At 38.4% G+C, this 25,018-nt stretch overlaps 1 protein-coding gene across 2 annotated transcripts in view; it reads right to left on the bottom strand.

Moving 5' to 3' along the window:
* PLCB1 (phospholipase C beta 1) overlaps window positions 1–25,018 on the bottom strand; it is an 854,892-nt gene that overhangs the window by 155,965 nt on the left and 673,909 nt on the right. For both annotated transcript variants that reach the window (XM_043883527.1, XM_043883528.1), the window contains exons 14-21: window positions 23,868–24,045; window positions 19,552–19,619; window positions 16,929–17,025; window positions 14,543–14,627; window positions 12,518–12,642; window positions 7,128–7,282; window positions 2,493–2,657; window positions 645–744 (exon numbers count right to left, since the gene is read on the bottom strand). In XM_043883527.1, coding sequence (XP_043739462.1) covers window positions 645–744; window positions 2,493–2,657; window positions 7,128–7,282; window positions 12,518–12,642; window positions 14,543–14,627; window positions 16,929–17,025; window positions 19,552–19,619; window positions 23,868–24,045 — 973 coding nt within the window. The remainder of the gene's footprint in view (window positions 1–644; window positions 745–2,492; window positions 2,658–7,127; window positions 7,283–12,517; window positions 12,643–14,542; window positions 14,628–16,928; window positions 17,026–19,551; window positions 19,620–23,867; window positions 24,046–25,018) is intronic.

Below are 25,018 nucleotides of genomic sequence, written 5' to 3'. Positions count from 1 at the left end.
TCTCATCAAACAGGAAGATAATGTTGACTCTGATTTTTTTTCCCTCTTTCCAACCATCTTTTTCCCCACAAGAGAGAATTTGAAACCATGTGTCATAGACTCAATTATCAGTCCAAATTTGTGCCCTGTATATGATTTCTCAGCTTGGGGGTTAGCCTGTTTGGACAGTGGGATGTTAGTGACATGTACAAGCAGAGGCTTCGCATGCACTTGCAGATACAGGCATGCATCCCACTGGGCTGCCATGAGATGCCTGCGAATGCAACTGCTTCTTCACCTGGAGCCCCTGAGTGGGCAGGTGTGGGAAGCCCACAGCCTCAAGCACAGCTGCAGAGCCAAACCTCCCCAAGCCCTACTACTCCACAGACCTGTGAGCACGAAGATGAAACACATTTCATAAGCCTCTTAATTTTCAGGTAGTTTGTTACACGTAGTATCTGGCAAGAGTTGACTGGCCTGGTAGTCATAGCACATCACAAAAACATAATATTGCCAGATTTAAATATATAATCTTATAATCCTTTTTACAGAGTGAAACACCAAAGCAACAAATAGCTTCCTACATCATTCTTTAACAATCCTACAAGGCAGTGATGATTTTCTTTACAACTTTGATACAAAGTTTCCCACAGTGCTATCCATACCTGGCCGAATTGCTTGTACTGGCAAGATTCGGTGACCAATAAATTTACCACCTTCTTCGTAAACTGCTATCCTCAGACAGGCTAGAGAAGGAAGAACCACCTATAGGACATTAAGAATATATGTGGTTACAAGAAGGAGTGACTTCCAGAAACAATTAGAAAGGTATTATTCAAATAGGCCCTACTTTTCCAAATCCAAGTAGAAGTTTCTGCTGAGCAAATGGATAAAAAGTTAAATTACTGCTCTATAATTTAGATTTTCAAAAAGAGAAGGATTACCAGAGAGATGGCTTCATCTGTGTTTTATCAACTTTTCAAAATGAGGAATCTGTTCAACAAATAGACCATTTTCTTTTGACATGAACATTCTCAAGGCAGAGGTGACAAAAGTTCTATGTTTAAATACTGTGAGTTAATGGTTTAATCACAGTTTGAGCATTCACTATTATATTTTCAAAGCAAACTACCTTTGTACTTTGGAGCAAAAATTATAAAGTAGCTTTCAAGGATAGCTTTCAAAATGAGATTGCTTATTTGTAAATTTCCAAAGTAACCATAAGTAATTGCTTACTTTTTTTCTCTCAGTGTAAAACATCTGGGGTACATATGCAGCTATACTACATCAACATGTCAAGACCATGAGGCCAATTATACCTTAAATATGTATTTCTTTGGAACATAAGAAAACTAACATTTATTGACTACTTTCAATGGGTTACATATTTTCTAAATGTTTTCAGTATATTAGGAAATACTCACATAAGAATGCTATGAAGTAGACAGCACTACTAGATCCAATTAACATAAGGAAAAAAAAAGCTGGAGTGCAGAGATCTTTACCACAGATAAGATACGCTATTTGCAGAGGACTGCCTTTGTAGATATTTTGGCCAGATAAAAGCAAGGGGTATGTTAAGAGTGCATTCTACTTTCAATAGAAAGCACTTAATGTCTTCCTTTTTGTGTAAACCATGTGTGAAAAAGATGTTTTTTTGGTGAAAGCAGAGGGAAAGACAAGTGGAATGTAAAAGGTATTAACTCTATCAGATAGAATCCAGACAAGTTACAAAGACCAACGCCAGTGGTTGGAGATTCTAGGGAGTTTAATTGCTCTGCTTTTTAAAGGAAGCATGGACTTCCTTTCTCTTGGCTACCATATTAGTCCCTATTTACCACTCTACTTCATTCGAATTATAGTGAAGACATATCATTTATCACTTGTATTATGAGAGGCTATGAGTTAAAATTACATGTTATTCTGGTCTTCCAAATGAGGTATCCTAGAATTAATTGGGAGAAGGCAATGGCACCCCACTCCAGTACTCTTGCCTGGAAAATCTCATGGATGGAGGAGCCTGGTGGGCTGCAGTCCATGGGGTCACTAAGAGTCAGACACGACTGAGGCGACTTAGCAGCAGAATTAATTGATTCACAATTATGAAAAATCCAAACAAGCAATTCACAGAAATCTTGAGTAGTTTTCAAGATAGTTTTGAAAATGCTATTGTATTATTAATGTGTAAATTCCCAAATGAAATAATAAGTAATTCCTCCTTTCATTTGTTTTACAGTATAAAACACCTGAAAGTGAAAGTGAAGTCGCTCTGTTGTGTCTGACTCTTTGCGACCGCATGGACTGTAGCCCACCTGGCTCCTCCATCCATGGGTTCTCCAGGCAAGAATACTGGAGTGGGTTGCCATTTCCTTCTCCAGGGGATCTTCCCAACCCAGGGAGTGACCCCACATCTCCCGCATTGTAGGCAGATGCTTTACCCTCTGAGCCAACATGGAAGTCATAAAACACCTAGAAGATGTATTAACATCTGACATGAAGGACACAAGACCAACCTTTTTGAATACAATGGGTTCTTCCTCCCAGATGGGATTTACAGCATTTCCTTGTGATGTTTTGGTCTTAAATGCCTTCCTCCTTGTGTCCACAGGCAAACCAAACATATCCACTTCCACATAAGTCCCGACTTTCTTATCAGACAGAAACTGACCTGAAATAATCTAGAAAGTTTTTTGAATTAAAAAAAAAACCAAACTCTTAAAAAATGAATAAAAATTATACAAGAGAAAACTTTAGGGAGAGACAAATGCTAATGAGGAATGCTGAACCATAATCAAAGTAAAACAGAAGCAACAGTACAAATATTATTTCTTTTCTGGTTAAAGAATTGGTAGAAGAATAATGAAAATGCTAGGGTTAGGAGTTAATTAATAAGACAAAGTTGTATAGGATGAAATACATGAACAAGCATGAAAAGTTTGATGAGATTATGGCTTTTATATTTCAGAGATACTATCTATTAAAAGTTAAAGATTGATTTTTAGAGCCAACTGAATATAAAGATTTTTCTAATACTTAAAAACTTTATAAGAGAAAAAAATTCTCATTTTAGCATGATTGTTCAGTTCAGTTCAGTTCAGTCACTCAGTCGTGTCTGACTCTTTGTGACCCCATGGACTGCAGCATGAGAGGCCTCCCTATCTATCACCAACTCCCAGAGTTTACTCAAATTCACATCCATTGAGTCAGTGATGCCATCCAACCATCTCATCCTCTGTCATCCCCTTCTCTTCCCACCTTCAATCTTTCCCAGCATCAGGGTCTTTTCAAATGACTCAGCTCTTCACATCAGCTGGCCAAAGTATTGGCATTTTAGCTTCAACCTCAGTCATTCAACATGAGTCCAGACCACCTGGCCTGCCTCTTGAGAAATATGTATGCAGGTCAGGAAGCAACAGTTAGAACTGGACATGGAACAACAGACTGGTTCCAAACAGGAAAAGGAGTATGTCAAGGCTGTATATTGTCACCCTGCTTGTTTAACTTATATGCAGAGTACATCATGAGAAACACTGGGCTGGATGAAGCACAACCTGGAATCAAGACTGCTGGGAGACATACCAATAACCTCAGATATGCAGATGACACCACCCTTATGGCAGAAAGTGAAGAGGAACTAAAGAGCCTCTTGATGAAAGTGAAAGAGGAGAGTGAAAAAGTTGGCTTAAAACTCAACATTCAGAAAACAAAGATCAGGGCATCTGCTTTCATCACTTCATGGAAAATAGATGGGGAAACAGTGGAAACAGTTGCAGACTTTATTTTGGGGGGCTCCAAAATGAAAATTAAAGTGAAAATTAAATGAAATTAAAAGACGCTTATTCCTTGGAAGAAAAGTTATGATCAACCTAGACAGCATATTGAAAAGCAGAGACATTACTTTGCCAACAAAGGTCCGTCTATTCAAAGTGATGGTTTTTCCAGTAGTCATGTATGGATGTAAGAGTTGGACTATAAAGAAAGCTGAGCGCTGAAGAATTGATGCTTTTGAGCTGTGGTGTTGGAGAAGACTCTTGCGAGTCCCTTGGACTGCAAAGAGATCCAACCAGTCCATCCTAAAGGAAATCAGTCCTGAATATTCATTGGAAGGACTGATGTTGAAGCATGATTGTAGATGAAATTAAAAGGTTGCTTCAGAGTACAAATTTAACTCATAGCATAATAGAAAGTCTAGCATTAAAGAAAACTTCTTGTTCATAAAATTCAACTTGAAAGAGTAGTCATAATACCATGCTACTCCAATTCTCAAAGTTGTTACACTTTAATAAAAAGCCACAATAATGTAAAAATACTAAAAACAAATACCAAATTTAAACTATTAAACTCAGTTTATCATCACTCCTAACCACACTGGTTAACCATCCGCATGATTGTGGTATCCTTTGCCTAGCTATAAAGCTAATGATATAGCTATAAAGCTATAAAGCTAATAATTGTGGAATTAAATGAGATTTTAAAACTACACGTTCATAATTTTCAGAATCTGCGGGGTTCTCGGATGTTATAAAAGTTAGTGGAGACAGACATGATGCCCTTCTGCTTTAACAACAGAGAGGGAAACGTGGAAAGCAAGTGTTGGTGGAACGGACTCAGTGATTTGTGTTATCTGATTGACAAAGCTTCACTTTCTGAGCTCCAGTCAGTGAAAGGAGACAGAATCCCCAAGATGATGGCTGGGCCAGAAACGGACACAATGGCAGCCTGGGGGTGGCCATGGAGATGGGGGAGGCCAAAGGCAGCTGCACGCTGATATGGTCAGAGATGCCACACAAGTCAGAAAGTTATGAGGAAGAGGCTGTTTGCATTTACCCCGGGAAAACGCATTTCTCCTGAATCATGGTCTCTGTGCCTGAGTGCATGAGACCTGCAGTTAACAATCTCTTTGTTTCCTTTGAGGTTCTACATGAGAACTACTTAGCAGACATTTTATAGCATGTTTGAAACTTCCAAGTTAAGTGAGTCATGCTGGGAATTCAGATGCATCAAAGATGGTGTGTGCTTAAGATTTTTTTTTTTTAATGAATATATTGTTTTGAATTTTTTGTTTTCCTTTTGTTATCTTTATCTGCCCAGCATGTGGATCTTAGTTCCCCACCCAGTGATTGAACCCGCGCCCCCTGCATTGGCAGTGTGGAGTCTTAACCACTGGACCCCCAGGGTAGTGACAATATGCTTAAGATTTTGATTAAAACAGACTTCTTAACTAAATTAATACCACTGAGCCTCAATGTTCTCATCAGTAAAATAGGATCATGGAACACCACCAGAGCTCAGAAGTCCATTCCAGCATTATCAAGTCTATGTCAGGGGATCAAAACAAAGGCAGTCCTGGGTTGATGTGAGCTGCATTTTGGCTCCAGCCATCATGGTGAAGGCAGGATTCTGCTGCAGGGTCTCTGAGGCATTATGGCCTGTCCATTCAGAGGACACTGACATCTCTAGAGCGGTGTCTCCACTTTGGACTCGGGCAGCAGTGTACACCTGTCTGGGACTCAACTGTTTTCCCCAGTTTCTCTATGTGATCGTTATAAGCACTTACACTGTCACAGTAGAATTTTCAAGAAAGAATAAACAACAGAGCAAACATATAAAATGAGATGAATCGGCAAACAAGGACAAAAGATTATTTTGATAAAATATTACTATCAGTTTGACCTGACTACAACTACAATTGACAAAAATTCTAAAATAGCTTTTTATCCTTGAGTGATGCTTGAGTTTATCTTAATCAAACTTGACAGGCATTAAACATCCTTTGCTGAAAACAATTTCCTAAACTAAATATAATCTTGAAGCTCTAATTCTGCCAACTCCACTTGGCAGATATATGGGGTGAAATAATTTCAAATGATATCATTGAGAGACACTCCAGTGCAACTCTATTTTTAATCTCTGGTGCAAATGACATAAATTTTAAAGTAAAAGTGGGTTCAACAAGCTTAGAATAGATATAAATTAGTGAAATTGTTGTCATTATTGTTCAGTCACTAAGTCATATCTCTTTGCAACCTCATGGACTATAAAGAGTACTTTTTTTACACAGTTTTTATATGCTTTTGTTTAGGGTCAACTGGAAAATTGCATTTATGCTTTATTAAAAAGGTTTCTTAGTGCTGCAATTATCCAGTTAAACAGAAAAGAAATGGAACTTTTAAAAAGTAAATGTAACTTAGACACAACAAACAATGGCTTATAGGGTTCATGTAAAAAGTTTTTTATAAAAACGATTTCCCATTTATAGTATTAAAAATATTTTCTCACAGCTAAAAAAATACCTTGTATCTCCTGTAAAATAAATTTCAAAGACTGCAGAAATCATTTGCAATTAATTTTTTGAGGGTCAGGTGTATGTTTAATGATATGATTCTTATATTTAAGCCACCAGGGAAGCCCTTAATATCATTACTCACTATGTGTTATAAATTCCTGAATGCTCTGAGAGATTTTCAAAAGACATGCTATGGCAACTGGAGAACTTTTATTCAATCTTTAATAATTTATTGAGAGAATACCTTTATTTTCTCTAATTTTGTTCAGTATGGCTATTTTTCTAAAACTAACGGTGGGAGGGAAGACCAGATTTCTCCAATATGAGTCACTAATTTTTGTGGTTTTGGCTTTCCTGGTGGCTCAGACAGTAAAAAATCCACCTGCAATGCAGGAGATCTGGGTTTGATCCCTGTGCCGGGAAGATCCCCTGGAGAAGGAAATCCCCTCTCCATATTCTTGCCTGGAGAAACCCACAGACAGAGGAGCCTAGCAGACTACAGTCCATGGGTTTGCAAAGAGGTGGACATGACTGAGTGTCCACACACACACACACACACAAATTTCGTGGTACATTTCTCTGTAGGATCTTTGCACCAAAAAAAAGGACTAGCCATGGTGAATCTCAGCAACTTGCTTCGCTGATTTTGGATCTGATTTTTAGCCCATTAAAAAATGGAGCATCTTGTGCATATAGCTTTTGAAAACTTTTAATATGAATTCAGTCTTTAAATTAAATTAAACAAATATACAAAGGAAGTGAAGACTTTACTGGGAAGTAAACACTGACTAAACTACTTTACACAAAATAGGTGCTGCTGAAGACTTTAGCTGGGTACAGTTGTGTGATGGGGTGAACATACCTTAACAGATAAAGTGTTGGCCACTATGCCATCCACGATGCCTTCTGTGAATGGATCAAAGTGCTTGTCAGGTCTCCTCATGAACTCCGGCTTCAGCCTGTAGCCACTCTTGCCATTGTATTCATACATCCCCATGTTTATCTGCATAGCCAGGTCTGTGTATAAAAGACACAAACCTTACTGGGACTGTATTTACATTTGCAGCAAGAACGTAAGATTGTATTACAGTACATTTCTTCTCCCTCTTTAAGAAAAAAGACTTAATCATTATAGAAACTTAGGAAACCCAGACAAGAAAAAAAAAAACAACAACTGAGCTGTCATCTCCAAATGAAGAGGTAAACCACTGCCAACAGGTTGGTGTAGATTCTGTTTTTCTATTTAAAGTATATTCATATATTTGAATATATAAAATGTATGTAATATGTCCATCTCATTAAATATTCATCTGCTTTAATTTTAACAACTGTATAAAACACTTTTGAATAGATATACCTGAATACACAGACTATACCAGGCCCCACTCTGGACATATCTATGTCTCTTCCAAACTTTTATCATTTATATATAATGTTTGATTTTACCACACTGTTGTGGTGAAATCTTTGAAGACATCATTAATGATGCTCTTAGGAGTGAATTTTCTAGGTCAGAAAATATGTTTATTGGAAAAGCCTTTTGATAATTCTTACTAAGATGCTCTTCAGAAAGTTTAAATCTCCAATCCATGTTTTTGAGGATGAACTTCTTCATACATAATCAACAGTAGATACTATAATTCTTTTTTTAAGTTATAGGAAAAAGATTTTCTTTAAAATTTTTTTATTTAATTACTTACTACCAATATCTAATCACTCATTGACTTGATTCTAATGGACAAAGATTCCTGGTCAAAGTTTGCTAAGACTTGATCAATGTAGGAAATAAATGTCTACATTATTTGCAATTGCTAGAGCTAAACAAACAAGCTTTAAAGTCATAATGAATTTGAGAAGCTATCGATTTGTTCCAGATTGTCTGAGTTACAACTCACCTCTACTCAGATAGACAGTAAAGAAGTGATAGTAGAATTATTTCAAAGTTTCATGTAACAAATCATTTTTAGAGCAGGGAAAAATAAGTGAATTTTAACTATCATTTTACAAGTTATTATGACTGTGATACCAAAATTGGATAAACTACCAAAATTATGCTTGAAAAAAATTAACTTCAAAAGCCTAAAAATTAATTGTCAAGTCATATTTTCTAAAAAAAATACATTAAGCAAGTAGAATTTTTCTGAGGAACAAAAGGATACTTACATATTAGAGATATACTAATAAAATTTGTAACATTTCTCACAAAGAAGAAATGAACATATGATCATCCCAATAGATGTCAAAGAGACATTTAATGATATTCAATGTAAATTCCTAAAACCAGTGTTGTCATTTAGGCCAAGTGTTGATTCCTTTAGTGTGTAAAAGACTGTCTCAAAGTCACAGCCAGAGTCTACCCATTGGCATCATGATGTGACATTCTCATTAGTGTCAAGATGAAGTGCCCAATCTTAATACTACTAGTTAATATTATTTTAGAACAGTCAGTCCAAAGCAAAGAAACACTGAACAGTAAGAGAAAAGGAGAATTTCCTCTTCCACATATTAAACCATATTATGAAACATCATAATAATAACAAAGTTATTGGCTCCAGGAAGGTGAAAATTTATTAATGGAGACTTATTAATTGAAAAAATGGACCCAAATTAACAATGAAAAAGGCAACCTCTCATATAAAAGACTGATCTCTTACCAAGATTATACATGAAAATTAAATCTGTGTGGATGAAAGGGTTAAATTACATGTGAAAAAGAAATTATGAAAGAAATAGAAGTAAGCCTAGATTGATTCTCAGATGTGGAGCTTGTAATTGTAAGGGTAAACTAAGAGTCCATAAAATAAAACATTAATCAATCCGATCTCATTTCTTCCACAAAATAAGACAACATGACTTTTATATAAAAAGTACTGTTATAAATAAACAGAAAAATTGACAGCAGTCCTGAATAAAAGCAGAAATGCAAAAATAAAAATCATATCATTCCATCATAGGGGATTGCAATGCAGAAGTAGGAAGTCAAGAAATACCTGGAGTAACAGGCAAGTTTGGCTGTGGAGTACAAAAGGAAAAGGGCAAAGGCTAAAAGAGTTTTGCCAAGAGAATACACTGGTCATAGCAAACACCCTCTTCCAACAATACAAGAGGACTCTACACATAGACATCACTAGATGGTCAATACAGAAAAGAGATTGATTATATTATTTGCAGCCAAAGATGGAGAAGCTCTATACAGTCAGCAAAAACAAGACCTGGAGCTGACTGGGGCTCAGATCATCAGTTCCTTATTGCAAAATTCAGACTTAAATTTAAAAGTGTAGGGAAAACCATGAGACCATTCAGGTATGACCTAAATCAAATCCCTTATGGTTATACAGTGGAGGGGATGAATAGATTTAAGGGATCAGATCTGGTAGACAGAGCGCCTGAAGAACTATGGACAGGAGTTCCCAACACTATATAGGGGGCAGTGACTAAAACCATCCCAAAGAAAAAGAAGCGCAAGAAGGCAAAGTGGTTGTCTAGCAGGCTTTACAAACAGTCGAGGAAAGAAGTGAAGCAAAAGACAAAGGAGAAAGGAAAAGATAAACCCAACTGAAAGGATAGTTCCAGACAAGCAAGGAGAGATAAGAAGGCCTTCTTAAATGAAGTACGCAAAGAAGCAGAGGAAAACAATAGAATGAGTAAGACTAGAGATCTCTCTAAGAAAATTGGAAATATCAAGGAAATATTTCATGCAAGGATGGGCACAATAAAGGACAGAAATGGTAAGGACCTAAGAGAATCAGAAGAGATTAAGAAGAGGTGCCAAGAATATACAGAACTGTACAAAACAGGTCTTAATGACCCAGAAAACCATGATAGTGTGATCACTCACCTTGAGCCAGATATCCTAGAGTGTGAGGTCAAGTGGGCCTTAGGAAGCATTACTATGAACAAAGCTAGTGGTGGTAAAAGCATCCCCGGTAAGCTATTTCAAATTCTGAAAAAGGATGCGGTAAAAGTGCTGGACTCAATCTGTCAGCAAATATGGAAACTCAGCAGTGGCCAGAGGACTGGAAAAGGTCAGGTTTCATTCCAATCCCAAAGAAAGGCAATGCCAAAGAATGCTCAAACTACCGGACTATTGTGCTCATTTCACATGCTAGTCAGTTTACGGTCAAAATCCTTCAGGCTAGGCTTCAGCAGTATGTGAACTGAGAACTTCCAGATGTACCAGCTGAGTTTAGAAAAGGCAGAGGAACCAGAGATCAAACTGTCAACATTCATTGGATCATAGAGAAAGCAAGGGAATTCCAGAAAAACATCTACTTCTGCTTCATGGACTATGCTGAAGCCTGAGACTTGTGTGGATCACAACAAACTGTGGGAAATTCTTAAAGAGACAGCAATACCAGACCATCTTATCTCTTGAGAAACCTGTATGTAGGTCAAGAAGCAACAGTTAGAACCAGTCATAGAAACTCACTGGTTCAAATTTGGGAAAGAAGTATGACAAAACTGTATCTTGTCATCCTGCTTAATTAAAGTATACGCTGAGTACATCATGTGAAATCTCAGGCTGGGTGAATCACAAGCTGGAGTCAGAACTGCTGGGATATCAGCAGTTATATCAACAACTTCCGATATGCAGATGATACCACTCTACTGGCAAAAAGTGAAGAACTAAAGAGCCTCTTGATGAAAGTGAAAGAGAAGACCGAAAAGGCTGGCTTGAAGCTCAACATTCAAAAACTAAGATCATGACATCCTGTCCCCTCATTTCATGGCAAATAGAAGGGGAAAAAGTGGAAGCAGTGACATATTTGCTTTTCTTGGGCTCCAAAATCACTACAGATGGTGACTGCAGCCATGAAATTAAAAGATGCTTGCTCCTTGGAAGGAAAACTATGACAAACCTAGACAGCATATTAAAAAGCAGAGACATGACTTTGCCAACAAAGGTCCCATACGAAGTTATGGTTTTCCAGTAGTCATGTATGGATGTGAGAATTGGACCATAAAGAAGGCTGAGCACCAAAGAATTGAGAGTCTTTTGGACTGCAAGGACACCAAACCAGTCCATCCTAAAGGAAATCAGTCCTGAATATTAATTGGAAGGACTGATGCTGAAGCTGAAGCTCCAGTACTTTGGCTACCTGATAGAGGAGCTAACTCAATGGAAAAGACCCCGATGCTGGGAAAGACTGAAGGCAGGAGGAGAAGGGGAGCAGAGGAGGAGATGGTTGGATGGCATAACTGACTATGATGAATTTGAATTTGAGCAAACTCCAGGAGATAGTGTAGGACAAACGTGAATTTGAGCAAACTCCAGGAGATAACAGAGGACAGTGGACAGTGAGGAGAACGGAGGACAGCCTGGGGTACTGCAGTCCATGGGGTTGCAAAGAGTTGCACAGACTTAGTGACTTAACAACGACAAAAATAAAAACACAAACTTACAAGGTTCAACTTCAACACTCAAAGAAATGAAAAAGAACAAGGAGATAGTTGTCTGAATTATTACTATTATTTAATAATAATACTTAACCAAGATCACAAATGTGAGGGAAAAACATATCATACATTGCTGATTGAGAAGAAATCTCATGCCACATTTTTGATGTACAATTTGGCATTGTACAAAGGTTCTTAAAACTTTCACTTCTTTTAATTCTATTTTAGGAACTTTTCCAAAAGAACATTAGGAGATAAACTTGACAATTTATATTTCAGCCTGTTCTCAGGGCATTATTTACAGCAGAAAAAAAATGTCCTAAAGTTCAGTGATAGGAAATGTGCTTTAGTTAATTCTGAGATGTACTTAATATATAGCTATTAAAATTCATGTTTCCATATACTATTTAAATATATATGAAGATATATATTTTAACAAGGTATTAAGTGAAAAAGCATGTATATGCATAGCCAAAAACCTTATAGATCACAAAGCCAGAAGTTAACAATGTTGAGAGAATCTCTCAGTGGTAACATTCCTGGAAGTTTTATTATTTTTTTATACTTATTTTGAATTTATATTTTTTAGAATAAACATGTATTACTTTTAAAAGTGTAAAAATTTGTTTGAAAATAAGTAAAACAAATCAAAATAAAGACATCTACAAACTATCAGAGATAATTCCTCAATATTCAAAATTTGCCTTTTTTGGTAATGGTATTTTCTTTATGAAAATGTGTTTTGTTTGTTTTTTCAATCCAGCCTGGCAGTCTTTCTCCTCCTTGGGATGATTTTCAGGCACTTGGAAATGTGGCTTTTATAGGATGGAAATGAATACTAACTGTGCGACTTACCCACTGTTTGGAAATTAAGGGCAACCATTTGGCAGCCTGCATTCCAGAAGAGCTGAGGCATATAGTTGGATGAATCCACGCGTGTTCCCTTTGGATATATCCTGCTAAGCTGCATTTTGTTATATCTGGACCATCATGTTAAGTAGTGAATACAATTACAAAAAGAATTAACCAATAATATTAACTGAGAAGCTGCTTCCCATCTTTCACTGAGGGGGAAATGAATTAAAGATGGATGATCTCATTGGACTAGTGAGTGAAATATGTAAAAAGCTTTCTGAACAAACAGAATAAATGTGCTTTTATAATACAAATGGAGCATCATCTTTGCAGAGCCTTGTGGGTAAAAACTAATGAAGCAGCAAAAATGGTTGAGTCAACACAATTTTTTGGAGATTATTAAGGACTGGCTTAGTGATTAAGGACATAAAAGGAAATCTGAATGTAGCAAATCATGGGACAGGATGATATTGTGCTTGGCAGAAGCAGATAACATGAACTGTACAGCTATTTTTGAAATGCTCTCTGCTCATTTTCTTAACCTTCTCAGGGAATGCTCTTTGCCAAAACTATGGTACTCTTTATGATTGATAACAAGGTTAATATAGCACAGAAGATTTTGACTCATATTTTGAATCCTACCATCATCAGTTTTCCATCCTGAGAACCTTTTAGTTACTGAATGATGCTATGTCTTTAAAACACAATTAACTATTGCTATTACCAAGCTTTAAAGAACGCTCTTGCCAATGCAGGAAATGCAAGAAACACAGGTTAGATCCCTGGGTTAGGGAGATCCCCTGCAGTAGGAGATGCAACCTGCTCCAGTGTTCTTGCCTGGAACATCCCATGGACAGAGGAGCCTGACAGGCTACAGTCCACGGGATTGCAAAGAGTCAGACATAACTGAGTGACGGAGCGCGCGCGCGCGCGCGTGCACGCACGCACGCACGCACGCACGCACACACGCACGCACGCACACACACACACACACACACACACACATTACCAAGTTTGGCAGAGGTCAGCGCAGGTTCTGGGTTTGACAGGGGACTTAGGCCAAAGAGGGTTTGAAATTTAACCTGAAACTTGTTAGCTGCATGATCCAGGACAAGTTATTTCCCTTTTCTGTGCCTCAGTTTCTTCATCTATAAAAGATATATGATTCCTACATCATAGGGCTGTTGTGAGGATTACATTAAGACCTAACAAAGGTCTACCATGTAGTTAGTACTTATTGATTACTAATGATTATGTCAATCATCACTTTGTTTATGGAGTTAACACCTGTTTCCTTTCCTATTGTTAATGAACTTTAAAGATGATTTTTTTTCTTTTATATAACTAGGACATTTAATATTAATTTTATTAAAAAAATTCAAATGTTTGTGCCATTTTATTTTAATTCAGGAATAAAATTAAAAAATTGTCATCAGGAGTCTCAACAAATCCATTATTAGTAATATATATTTATTATATATATTACATATTATTAGTAATATATATTTATTATATATATTATATATTATTAGTAATATATATTTATAGTCTCATCATCATCCCAACTGTTTTTTGATTGGATGTCTTTTACATGTAAGCATGTGAGACACCAGAAAGGTGTCTCTATTATATATATAATATACACTTTATGCACATCATATTTTATGTATGTATAAAATGCACACACACATTTTACATATGTGATCACTAACCCAAACAGCAAGCCACAAAGCTGGTATCATCATTTCTGTTTTACAGGTGAGAAAACTTGGAATTGCCAAGGGATTAAGAGCTTGATAGTGTGAGGGTAACCTTGAAATCTTCCTTTACTCCAAGGCCAGTTCTCTTCCACGGGCCAGACTATCCCTCTCACCATTGCATAAGAAACCTGAAACTATTTATCACTCCCAAGTGACAGACTTTAGCCATTTCATGCACCTTTTCCTTATTAAAGACAAAAATTAAACCAATAGCACAAGACTTCATTAATGTCAATTCAGCACACATCCGTCAAATCAAGGATACTCTACAAATTCCACTGGAGACTTCGTAAGTTGCTCAAGACCTTTGGTTTCCACAAAGGAAGACATCTCGAAGCTTCTATTTCTTTCTGTGTAAACGAAAGCAAAAAAAGTGAGAAATAAAATTCAGTGTTATAAATAATAGCACATAAGAAGTAGACAAATGTCCCGTGAAACCGAGGGCAAAGACCCTCAAATAACTTTTATATTTAATTTTGTTTTAATTTTAATTTTCAATCTTAGTTGTGTCTTCTAATATTTGCTACCTGGTTAGGTGTCGTGCAAGTCAGGGACATGGTGGCCTCAGGGTTGGAAGATGAATTTTAGACGTGGAGAGTGTGGCCAGGTAAGCTAACCTGTCAAAAGAGGGCCTTTTGCTCTAAATCCATTCAGATTGGTTTCTTGAAGCCATCACTGAGAACTAGCAATACAGACCACGTCCACATGTACCTTCCTCCAGATGCTGACTACGTCTACTTGGCTACACCCACACTGTCATCGCCTCAAGCTTGCAGGTACCCTTTGGTTGGAAGAACTAATGTGACCTTAGAATTTTGTTATTTTAAAGCAGAAGGACCCTTGAACATTTTCCAGTCGGATGGCCTCATTTTCAGATTACACGTCGGGGGCCACAGAGGTGAATGTCCTAGAAGGTCTCAATATTCTTGGACACGGAGCAACATCTCGAAAGCGAAAGCCAAGCTTCCAATTAGAGTGAGAGAAACCAAAAGAAGTTATCTTAGTTTAGAAAGGCAAAGAGCCAAACAGCTTCTCTGACCTCTTTCCAACTAGAAATCACACTGCTACATATAAAGACTTGTCAGTCGGAGCTCAGTGATTTAAACCGAGTTACCGTCAGGCATTGTTCCCTCTTTGATGCCCATTTTCCATAATTAAAGCCTCATTTTTCTTCCTAGTTATTCCCACATTCCTCCTTTATCCACCTCTTCACCTTCCCCAATTTAATCAACTCTAAAGGAAACCCTTGTTTCTCTTATTTTGGTCCATCAAAATTCTACTTTCATATGACTGTTTTAAGCACAGCTGTTAATTAAAATTAAGTCACTTTAATAGGTTCTTTGTAAACTATGTGCAGTGTTCTTTTGAAAAAAGTGAGAAAATGGTATAAAATACAAGGAGAAAGTACTTGTTTGCACATCTTTGGCTGGTGCTGTTGTTATCAGGTTCTTAAGGGCCTAAATGTACCAGCTCCTTCCCAGTTTGGCTACTTGTCTGGGAGCTTTTGAATCATGAATTAAACAAACATTTAACAGCCAAAGACAGTTATAGTAATATAAAAATAACTACTTTATAGGATGTTTCACAGCTTGTGGTAAGAAGACTAGTAATTATAACATCAAACAAACTGTTGAAATTTTTATGTCTAAACCTTATTGAAAGTCAGGCTTCCCTGGTGAGTCAGACAGTAAAGAATCTGCCTGCAACGCAAGAGACCCCAGTTCGATCCCTGGAGAAGGGAATGGCTAGCCACTTCACTATTCTTGCCTGGAGAACCCAATGAACAGAGGAGCCCGGTGGACTATAGTCCATGGGGTCGCAAAAAGAGTCAGACACGACTAAGCACTTTGATACAAGGGCTCCTTTCTCTTGCATCCAGTATGGATGGGTTGTCGGATGAAGTAAAACATCAAGTGATGTGAAGTTAATTATATATTCCCCTAAGTATATAAAACATGGGCTGAACAAATGAAATGTGGGCCAATTGATTTGGTTCCATTTCTATTTATCAGGATCAATCAAGTCTCTGCTTCCTTTTAAAGGATGGCTAAATAGTTTATTTCAACACTGTCATTTATATAATTGCACTGTGTGGTCACGAATGAAAAACAATGTAAAATCCTCAATTAACTGTACACTGGTCTAGTATCTTTTAGATAATCATGTATAGCCTGTAGGTCTATTAAGAATTTTGGGGAAATATCATGGAATATGTTCTCATATGGTTATATAGATGCATACAATACATATAAATACATATTTACATATATCTGGGGCTTCCCAGGTGGCCCTAGTGGTAAAGAACCTGCCTGCCAAAGCAGGAGACTTAGACTCTGGTTGGATCCCTGTGTCAGAAAGATCCCCTGGAGAAGGGCATGGCAACCCACTCCAGTATTCTTGCCTGGAGAACCCCATGGACAAAAGAGCCTGGTGGGCTATAGTCCATAGAGTCTCAAAGAGCTGGACACGATGAAGCTACTTACCATGTACGTTTATTTAGATATATAAAAATCAGATAGTAAAGACACACATATATTAAATACTTCATAGAATAGTTCTAATAAGGGTAATATTTTTTTGGTCTAGTTTCTTGTGGGTGTAATATACTGACTATATACTACACTAGGGGTTTTTCTCCAGGGAAAACTTACTTTTTGAAATTTCAAATGACTCGAACTTGACTGGCTGGATGTAGTTCACCAGATTAGACATCTCTTCCGTGGCCATGGCCTCGCTCCCTGCGGTTCCCTGGAAGCAGGAGTAAAAACAATGTTCCCAGAGTCAGCATCATGTTAGTGAGGGCTGTTTCCCAGGGCAACGATCAAATGACCCATGAGGGCAGAAGAGGACCACTCCTTTTCTGAAAACAATTACTGCCAACAGAAAATGGATGAGAGGAGAAAGGAAAAGCAGCACCTCGCGTTACATGGTGAGCGGTGGGAGGAGGAAGGTCTCCGGGTGGCTCCCCGAGCACCCAGTTCCAGCAGCCTCAGTACCGCCGGAAAGCTTGCGAGAGAGCAGCCTCCCAACCCTCCTGAACCAGGATCTGTAATGTACTAAGGGGACCCAAACGCACAGTAAAGTTGAAGAAGCCTCAAGCTGTGTCTCATCTGCCAAAGCAAGGAGTCTGCAGGTGATGTCTGAAGTTAATATATATCAAGAGGTGGGAGGGGGGATCGGGATGGGAAATACATGTAACTCCATGGCTGATTCATGTCAATGTATGACAAAACCCACTACAATACTGTAAAGTAATTAGCCTCCAACTAATAAAAATAAATGAAAAAAAAAAAAAAAGAATTCATTGTACAATACACGCCGGGGGGTCACTGCCCGTGCCCCGTAACTACTGACGCCCGCTCACTCTGGAGCTCCTGGATTGCAACCAGAAAGTCTGTGCGCTGCCAGGAAAGATTCCCGCTCACACAACCAAGATTCTGCAGGCCACAACTGAGACCTGACACAGCCAAATAAATCAATAAAATAAAATAGTTAAAAAAGAAGTCATCAGACTAGACGAAAATGAGTATGCAGGTGACCACTGGATGAATGGAAAACTGTTATTGAAAAGGGTCGCCAGTGAAAGTGGGTTGGGGTGGACCAAGAAATACTGCTTTTCTTTAGAACCTTTCCGCTCGGCTCCCTTCCCAGCTCCTGGGCACCTATTAAGCAAGCAGCACAGTGCATCTTCCTTGGTGGTTCAGTGGTAAAGAATCGGCTGCAGTGTGGGAGAAGACACGTTTGATCCTTGGGTTGGGAAGATCCCTTGGAGAAGGAAATGGCAACCCACTCCAGTATTCTTGCCTGGGAAATTCCATGGACAGAGGGACCTGGTGGACTACAGTCCATGGGGCCACGAAGAGTTGGGCACGACTTAGCGACTACACAACAGTACAGGGGCTCAGGTTCTAGAGCCAGTCTGGGGCAAGTTACGTAACTGCTCTGTGCCTCAGTTTGCCCACCTATAAAATCAGGAAAAAATTAGTCTCAGTAACAGATAGAGTTCTTGTGATTATTAAGTGTGTTAATTTATGTGAAAGAGCTCAGAACAGTGCCTGGCATATTAAAGCCTCATGTTACTTTAGCTAATATTAGCTATTATATAAATACCACTTTGATAAAGCTTTTAATAAAGAAGAAACCCCACACTGCAGTACTGATATGGGCAGACCTCTGTAGGCTGATTTAACATTTTCTCCCACTTCTAGAAGGCAGAATACCAGGGAGACAAGGTTTCTTCTGAAAACCTCTGTAGCAAGATTAAGATTAAATGCTAATCAGGAATATCCATTGTAAATGGTCATCCAATTAGTAAGATAGTTTTAAAATGATCAAAAGGTACTGACAAAAAGTTTACACAATTGAAATAATTCTCAGGAAAAGCTACTTTGTAATAGTTTTTCTTCTGGGTATTAAGTTGAAATTTAGTGGGGGAAACATAATTAAGAATTTAGACTACATTAAAGGAAATAATTATAAGACGAAGAGCATCATGTCAAAACAGCTTATTATTTGTTATTTATCTCTATTAATTAAATTGTAAAGGTACAACTACTGAGACATACTTTTCAATATATTTGAAAGCAGATTCAGTACAAATTTTTTGAACAGGACTCCTGGTAAAAGTTTTAAAGTGTCAATTGACTTATCCTTGGTTTGCTTCTAGAGTCTGTTCAATTAATATTTCTGAGTTATTTGGGGAATATCGAGCTTCTAAATATTAAATATACCTAAATATTCAGTAGAAATCTCTAGTGGTTCCAAAATTATAAGAATGGGGAATTCCATGAAGGTCCAGTGCTTAGACCCCAGGCTTCTACTGTTGGGGCTTGGATTCAATCCCTGGTCAGGAATCTAAGATCCTACAAGCCAGGCAGCCCAACAAAGGTCAAAATCACCACGAGGAAATTAATGTCAAGTTTACAAACATTTCTCCAAAACTCAAGTCTTCTCTGGACTTTGGACCATGACATCCATTTAACTGTCTCAAAAACTGAAGTGGGAAGATGGAGATCACAATTCAAGATCACAAGATCTTGAGTTCACCCTCAAGATACTACATTTGATGAAAGACAGCCTCAGCAAAACTGTTGTTGAGAGAGAACTTTACTTAACACAGTACTTGGTTTAGTGATCAATTTTTGCACTTTCAGTTTTAAACTATTTTTACCACTAGATGGCAGAAGGTGACCAGGAACTACATTCAGAGCAAGCGGACTGGAGTGGCAAGTTGGTGGAAAGTCTCTGACCAGAAGGCAAGCCCTAGAAACCTACCTCATCCATTGAAGACTTTTTACAGTCATCATCATCGTCATCATCGTCACTCTCTGTATCAGCTTCTCCTGTCAAATTTTAATAACAGATCATGAAGTAAACAAGCAATTACAGGTTGGAAGCACATGTGACATGCATATTTACCAAACATTTCCTTGAAGTTGGCCTTTCACGAAAATTATCCTTTTGGATATTTCAATTTTATTAATGATAGAGGGTTATACTGTGTTTGAATGTGTTTTCTAAATCTGTTGTGGGAAATTTCCAAACTCTAGAAAGATGCTTGTCTTAGCATTTTTGTCTATGTTTTGCAAAGCATATGGCATCTTATACAGTTAGCTCTCTCTGCTGCACCTATCCCATCTTGATGTATACATCCTCTTTCAGGGTCTCTATGACCTAAACCAGATAAACGATCACTTTTCCATCTTTCCCTCTTCTTCTCAGCCCTAACTCTTCATGTGATTCTTGGCCAGCGCTCAGTGACCTTGGCCAGAGAGGGCCTCACGGAAGCGGAAGTCGAGGACAAGAGCTGGGAGAGGAACGGGGGCTATCGCAGCAATCTGATTCTCCAGAACTGTAAGGTACTGACTTAATCCTGTGATTTGCCCGCAGGCTTATTTGGTGGAGGCATTGCTGTCTAAGGGCTTCCCAGGTGGCACTAGTGGTAAAGAACCTGCCTGCCAATGCAGGACACGTGAGATGCAGGTTCGATCCCTCGGTTGGGAAGATCCCTGGCGGAGGGCATGGCAACCCACTCCAGTATTCTTGCCTGGAGGATCCCGCGGTCAGAGGAGCCTGGCGGGCTACAGTCCATGGGGTCGCAAAGAGTCGGACACGACGGAAGCACCTTAGCAGGCACACAGGCATGAACTGTTGTCTAAACAGTGCGTGTATCTTTACAAATGGCATATTCTATTTAAAAAGGCAGAATAAAATGGGTGAACTCTTAAAATAATTATGCATGGGGATCTCCCTCAATCAGATCTCATGCAGTTTCATATTTAGCCAATATGCTGTCATTTCAGTAGACTTTTTCTCTCCAAAGTTAAGGGGGATGTTTACACCCTTAATCATCATTACATTCTTAAAGAGTCATATTGGCATCAGCATTATGTTCTTCACAGCTCTGGGATTCAGTTAGACCCAGTGATATCAGTTATATAACAAGATTTTCAAGTAAAAAGTAACGAAAGCATACTTCTAAATGGTTTGATTTGACTTCCAGTGTCCAGACAGTGCAATAGCATAATAAACCCAGTAGATGGCAATCTTGGCTCGACAAGGAGGCAGCTTACATGGCCCAGTACCTCCCCTACCTGCTGTCTATAAATTAACTCCCCTGCTCGGGCTCTGTAAACCTCCAAGAAGCTTATTAACGTTTTCATTTGGCTGACAACGAGAGCAGTGGGCAAAGTATTCATGAAATAATCTTTAGAGGAAAAAGTTGTCTGGGACCAACATGGTTTATTATTTACGGCTTGTTTGTTAAAGAAAGCCACATATAACTGTTTTATGAAGCTAATATTGTGTTAGTCAATAAGGGTGAATCAATTGCACTTTGAATAGAAAACATTGCTTATTCTATAGAGATACATTCTTTTAAGAGGTTGATGCAAAATTTCTTACAGTCAAATTTATTGTCTCAAGTTTTGGTAACTACTTTTTTTTCTTTAATTAAAGAGGAGATTCTTTTTATTGAGTAATTTAAGCGTGCTTCATGGTACAGCACACCAGAATTTCAAATAATCATGCCATTCTCTGGTTTATGTGGGAAAGAAAGACTTTGTCATCCTTTACTTTATGAGCAGGGACCTGGTTTCTCCCTTAGTTTTTGGAGGGAACTTGAAGGAATCCTGTTGCGCAATTGTAATAATAATAAATTATCCTAGTTCTTTAAGACAAGTGTACAGGCAAAGGGCTGGATCTCTTGGGGGAAGCTCTCGCCAATAGGTGCTAAGAAAAGTAGATTAGCTTTGTTATAAGAAATATTTCAAGTTTTTCAAGTTACTTGAGTTCCCAATACTGAGCATATCTACAAGCCAAATGGCAAATTAGTAGTGGTCTTTATTCAGGGGCCCACTTACATATGTAAATGTCAAAAAATTTCCATCACAATAAATAAAGATTGCACAACAGAGTATGGGGCTAGTTTAGGAAATTCACTGAATTACTAACAGATTGTGGCTCTTTCTCTGAATTAAGCAATAATGTTCATCGCCTGTAAAAATCGTCATTTGTGTTATGTATCCAGTTAATAAGAGGGAGAGAACTGATGAAGGCAGATGGTAAAACAACAAGCTCCCACACACAAGGGAAGACTTGGTTTACTTGGTTTACTCAAGGGATAGAATCGTGGCGGAAACTGTTGGCCTGTTAGTGCCTTGCTTTCCAAAACTTCAAAAAGAACATTCTCACTGAGAATAGAAGTTATTTTTGAAAAAAGAATAAGAATTGTGTAGTTATGTTTTAAACACACTTTTAAAAACTACCAAAAAAATCTTTCTAGGAATTACATAATGTCTGTGGACAAGGATTTTAATGTAATAATAATTTACATTATAATAATAATATAATATATAATATAATGTATAAATTAAATAATAATTTAATGTACCAATAAAAGTAATTGGTAACTATGATAGAAAAATAGAAGAAAAGATAAATCGGGCTCTTGATCAGTCTTTTTTTTTCTGATTTACCTTGAGTTTATATTTTAATTTTTAAAAATTATTTTTAAATCTTTTAATTGACATATGATATACAGAGAAGTATGCATATCACATGTGTACAGAAATGGTACCCAGATCAGCAAACAAAATATAACAAGTATTCAGAAACCTCCTTGTGTCCCTTCCTGTCACTTCTTCACCAGCAGTAACCCTCTCTTGACCTCTAAAAGTCCTGGTTGGTTCTGCCATTTTTGTACTTTATATGAATGGGATCAGGCAGTGGATACTTACTTTTGCGTTAGACCTCTTTTCCTCAACATTATGTTTCTAAATCAGAGTCATCTATGTTGTGTGCACTGTAGATTGCTACACATTATTCCATGAGGTGAATGCAATGTATTTATCTGTTGATGGGTTATTCTGAATAGTGCTGCTTTAGGCAGTTCTTGTCCATATTTCTTGGTGAACATCTACATGCACTTCTGTTGGCTATATACCTAGCAACAGAATTCTCTGAGGCACAGGAGCTTCAAATGCATCTGTTCAGTTTAGCTTCTGCAGATGCTGCCAAACACGTTTCCAAAGCCATTGTCCCAATGTTAGCTAAATTTTTATTAAAGAACTTTCTAGATTCAAGCTTAAAGTTTGTTTCACATATTCAGCCTCCAATCAGGAGATCTTCATAATGCCATCACTTCAGATCTTTTCAGACTGCCAAGACTCTGACTAGAACTGGAAAAGAACTTAGACTAAATGACAAATAATTCAAAGGAAATGGGTGACCGTTTTTAATTCTTTTTTCATCAGTCACAAAAGTCTATTTCAACTTAAATCTAATATGCAAATAAATGATACTAAACATCATCTAGTAGCTCTGGTAGATAATTCAAGTAATCTTACCATTTACATTTTAAAAGAGTTCTGGAAAATATGGATGAACTGAATGACTCAGAACTCTTCAACAATGAGAATGCATTTGGTGAATATCTTGGGTCCAGATCTGTAGTTAATGTCAAGGGATCACTGTCCTGAGAAGCTTAAAATCACCTGGCTCCTCCAGAAATTATTTGGCTTATATGGTGACCTCCCCAAAATGCCCATGTCCTGTGAACACCTCTTGTGTCCTGTGAATACACGGCAGGGAGGACTTTGCAGATGAGATTAAGTTAAGGACGCTGAAGGGGGAGAGATTATTCCGGATTATCTGGATAGGCCCAGTGTAATGACATGAGTTCTTAAAAGCAGAGGACCTTTTCTAACTGTGGTCCTAGGGAGACATGGTGACAGAAGAAGTGAGATGGGACCTTGCTGGCTTTGAACCCTGGAGGAAGGGGGCCATGAGCCAATGGATGTGGGTGGACTCTAGGAGCTGCAAGTGCAATGAATAAGATTCCCTCAAGCTCCAGAAAGCGAGGCAGCCCTGCTGATGGCTGGAGTTTAGCCTGGTGAGGTCACATGGGCCTCTGCCTCGCAGAACTGGGGACTCATGTTGGTGCAGTTTTAAACCACCAGCTTTAAAACAAATAGAAAACCAACACAGTTTACTGTGCCCAGGTAGAAATGTCAAAAGTCCTCAGTTACTTCCAGAGCAGCTGTTCTTAAACCCACACAAAACAGAGGAATGAGAGTCTACCAGCCCCTCACCGGCTCCTGGGGACGAGGGCTCAAACACACTGGAGGAGTCGCTGCATGTGTTTGAAGCTTGTTCTGAGAGCTTCTTCTTGCCACTTCCTTCTGACGACTTGTGTGATTTCTTCTTATTTTTCACCAAAATTTTGTACATTAAATCCATAGGACTTGGAAGGGGAACTCCAGATTCCAACTAACAGAAAGAAAAACATATTCTTTAAAAACACTGACCTTTCCTTTCAGATTCTATCCCCAAACCCAAGGACTGCATTAGATACCACAAACTTCTAGATTGTTCTTTACTACCTTCAACACAGCTCATTAAAGTATCTTATGTAGGGGCTGGTTCATAGCTCTTCCTTTTTTCACATGAAAGGTATATTTTAAATACTGTACCCTTTATTTTTCCACCAGAAATCTACATGAATACAGCCATAGACATGTATTGGGTGACTTGGCCCACTAACCTAACGTTTCATGAGTTTTCTGATTGACCCTATGAATCCAACCATCTTGATCTAGAACAGATTGGAAGGCCTTGGCTTGGATTATCAAAGGATGGAAACCAGTTACAGTGCAACTCCTGCCAGGAAGATGGCAAAGACAGGCAGGCACTTCTGGGAAAGTCCTCAGAATCCACTTTTTAGATGATGCAGTTTAAAAGCAGCAAAGTCCCCATCCTGGCATGATGCTGTTAAGTGGCACATCTTGGCCTCAGCAGAAGTGGACTGGGTGGCTTCAGATTTACCAACCGCCCTGAGATTCAAGCTGATTGCAAGCCTTCTTTCTAGTGTATTCAGCTTGTACATCTAATGGGAAAACCAATTTCCCAGGAGAAGGTTATTATATATTATATCGGAGAGCAAGGGTTCAAGTCTCAAGACAGGTTATTTTTAGAAAGTCTATGAGCTCCTAGAGGCGGGTCCTCTATTCTTCACTTGCAACCAGTCTGGGGACGGGCATGAAAACAGGAGACAGGTGGGGACTGGGGAAGGGGCTGAGGAGGGCAGAGGCTCTGAGACCATCTTTCTGCTGCTCCTTCCTGACGTAGGGATACGACCACAGCAACAGGGCGGCCTGGATTCCGCTGGGCACATGCAGGAAAGAGAAGCGTGGCCAGCAGGGCAGGCTGGAAGGTCCCCGCACCGCCCGGCCCGGGTCTTTCA

Source organism: Cervus elaphus, chromosome 23 (assembly GCF_910594005.1).
Source record: "Cervus elaphus chromosome 23, mCerEla1.1, whole genome shotgun sequence".
Taxonomy (NCBI): Eukaryota; Metazoa; Chordata; class Mammalia; order Artiodactyla; family Cervidae; genus Cervus; species Cervus elaphus.
Note: the sequence above shows the minus strand (reverse complement) of the source record. Positions and strands in the feature narration are given on the sequence as shown.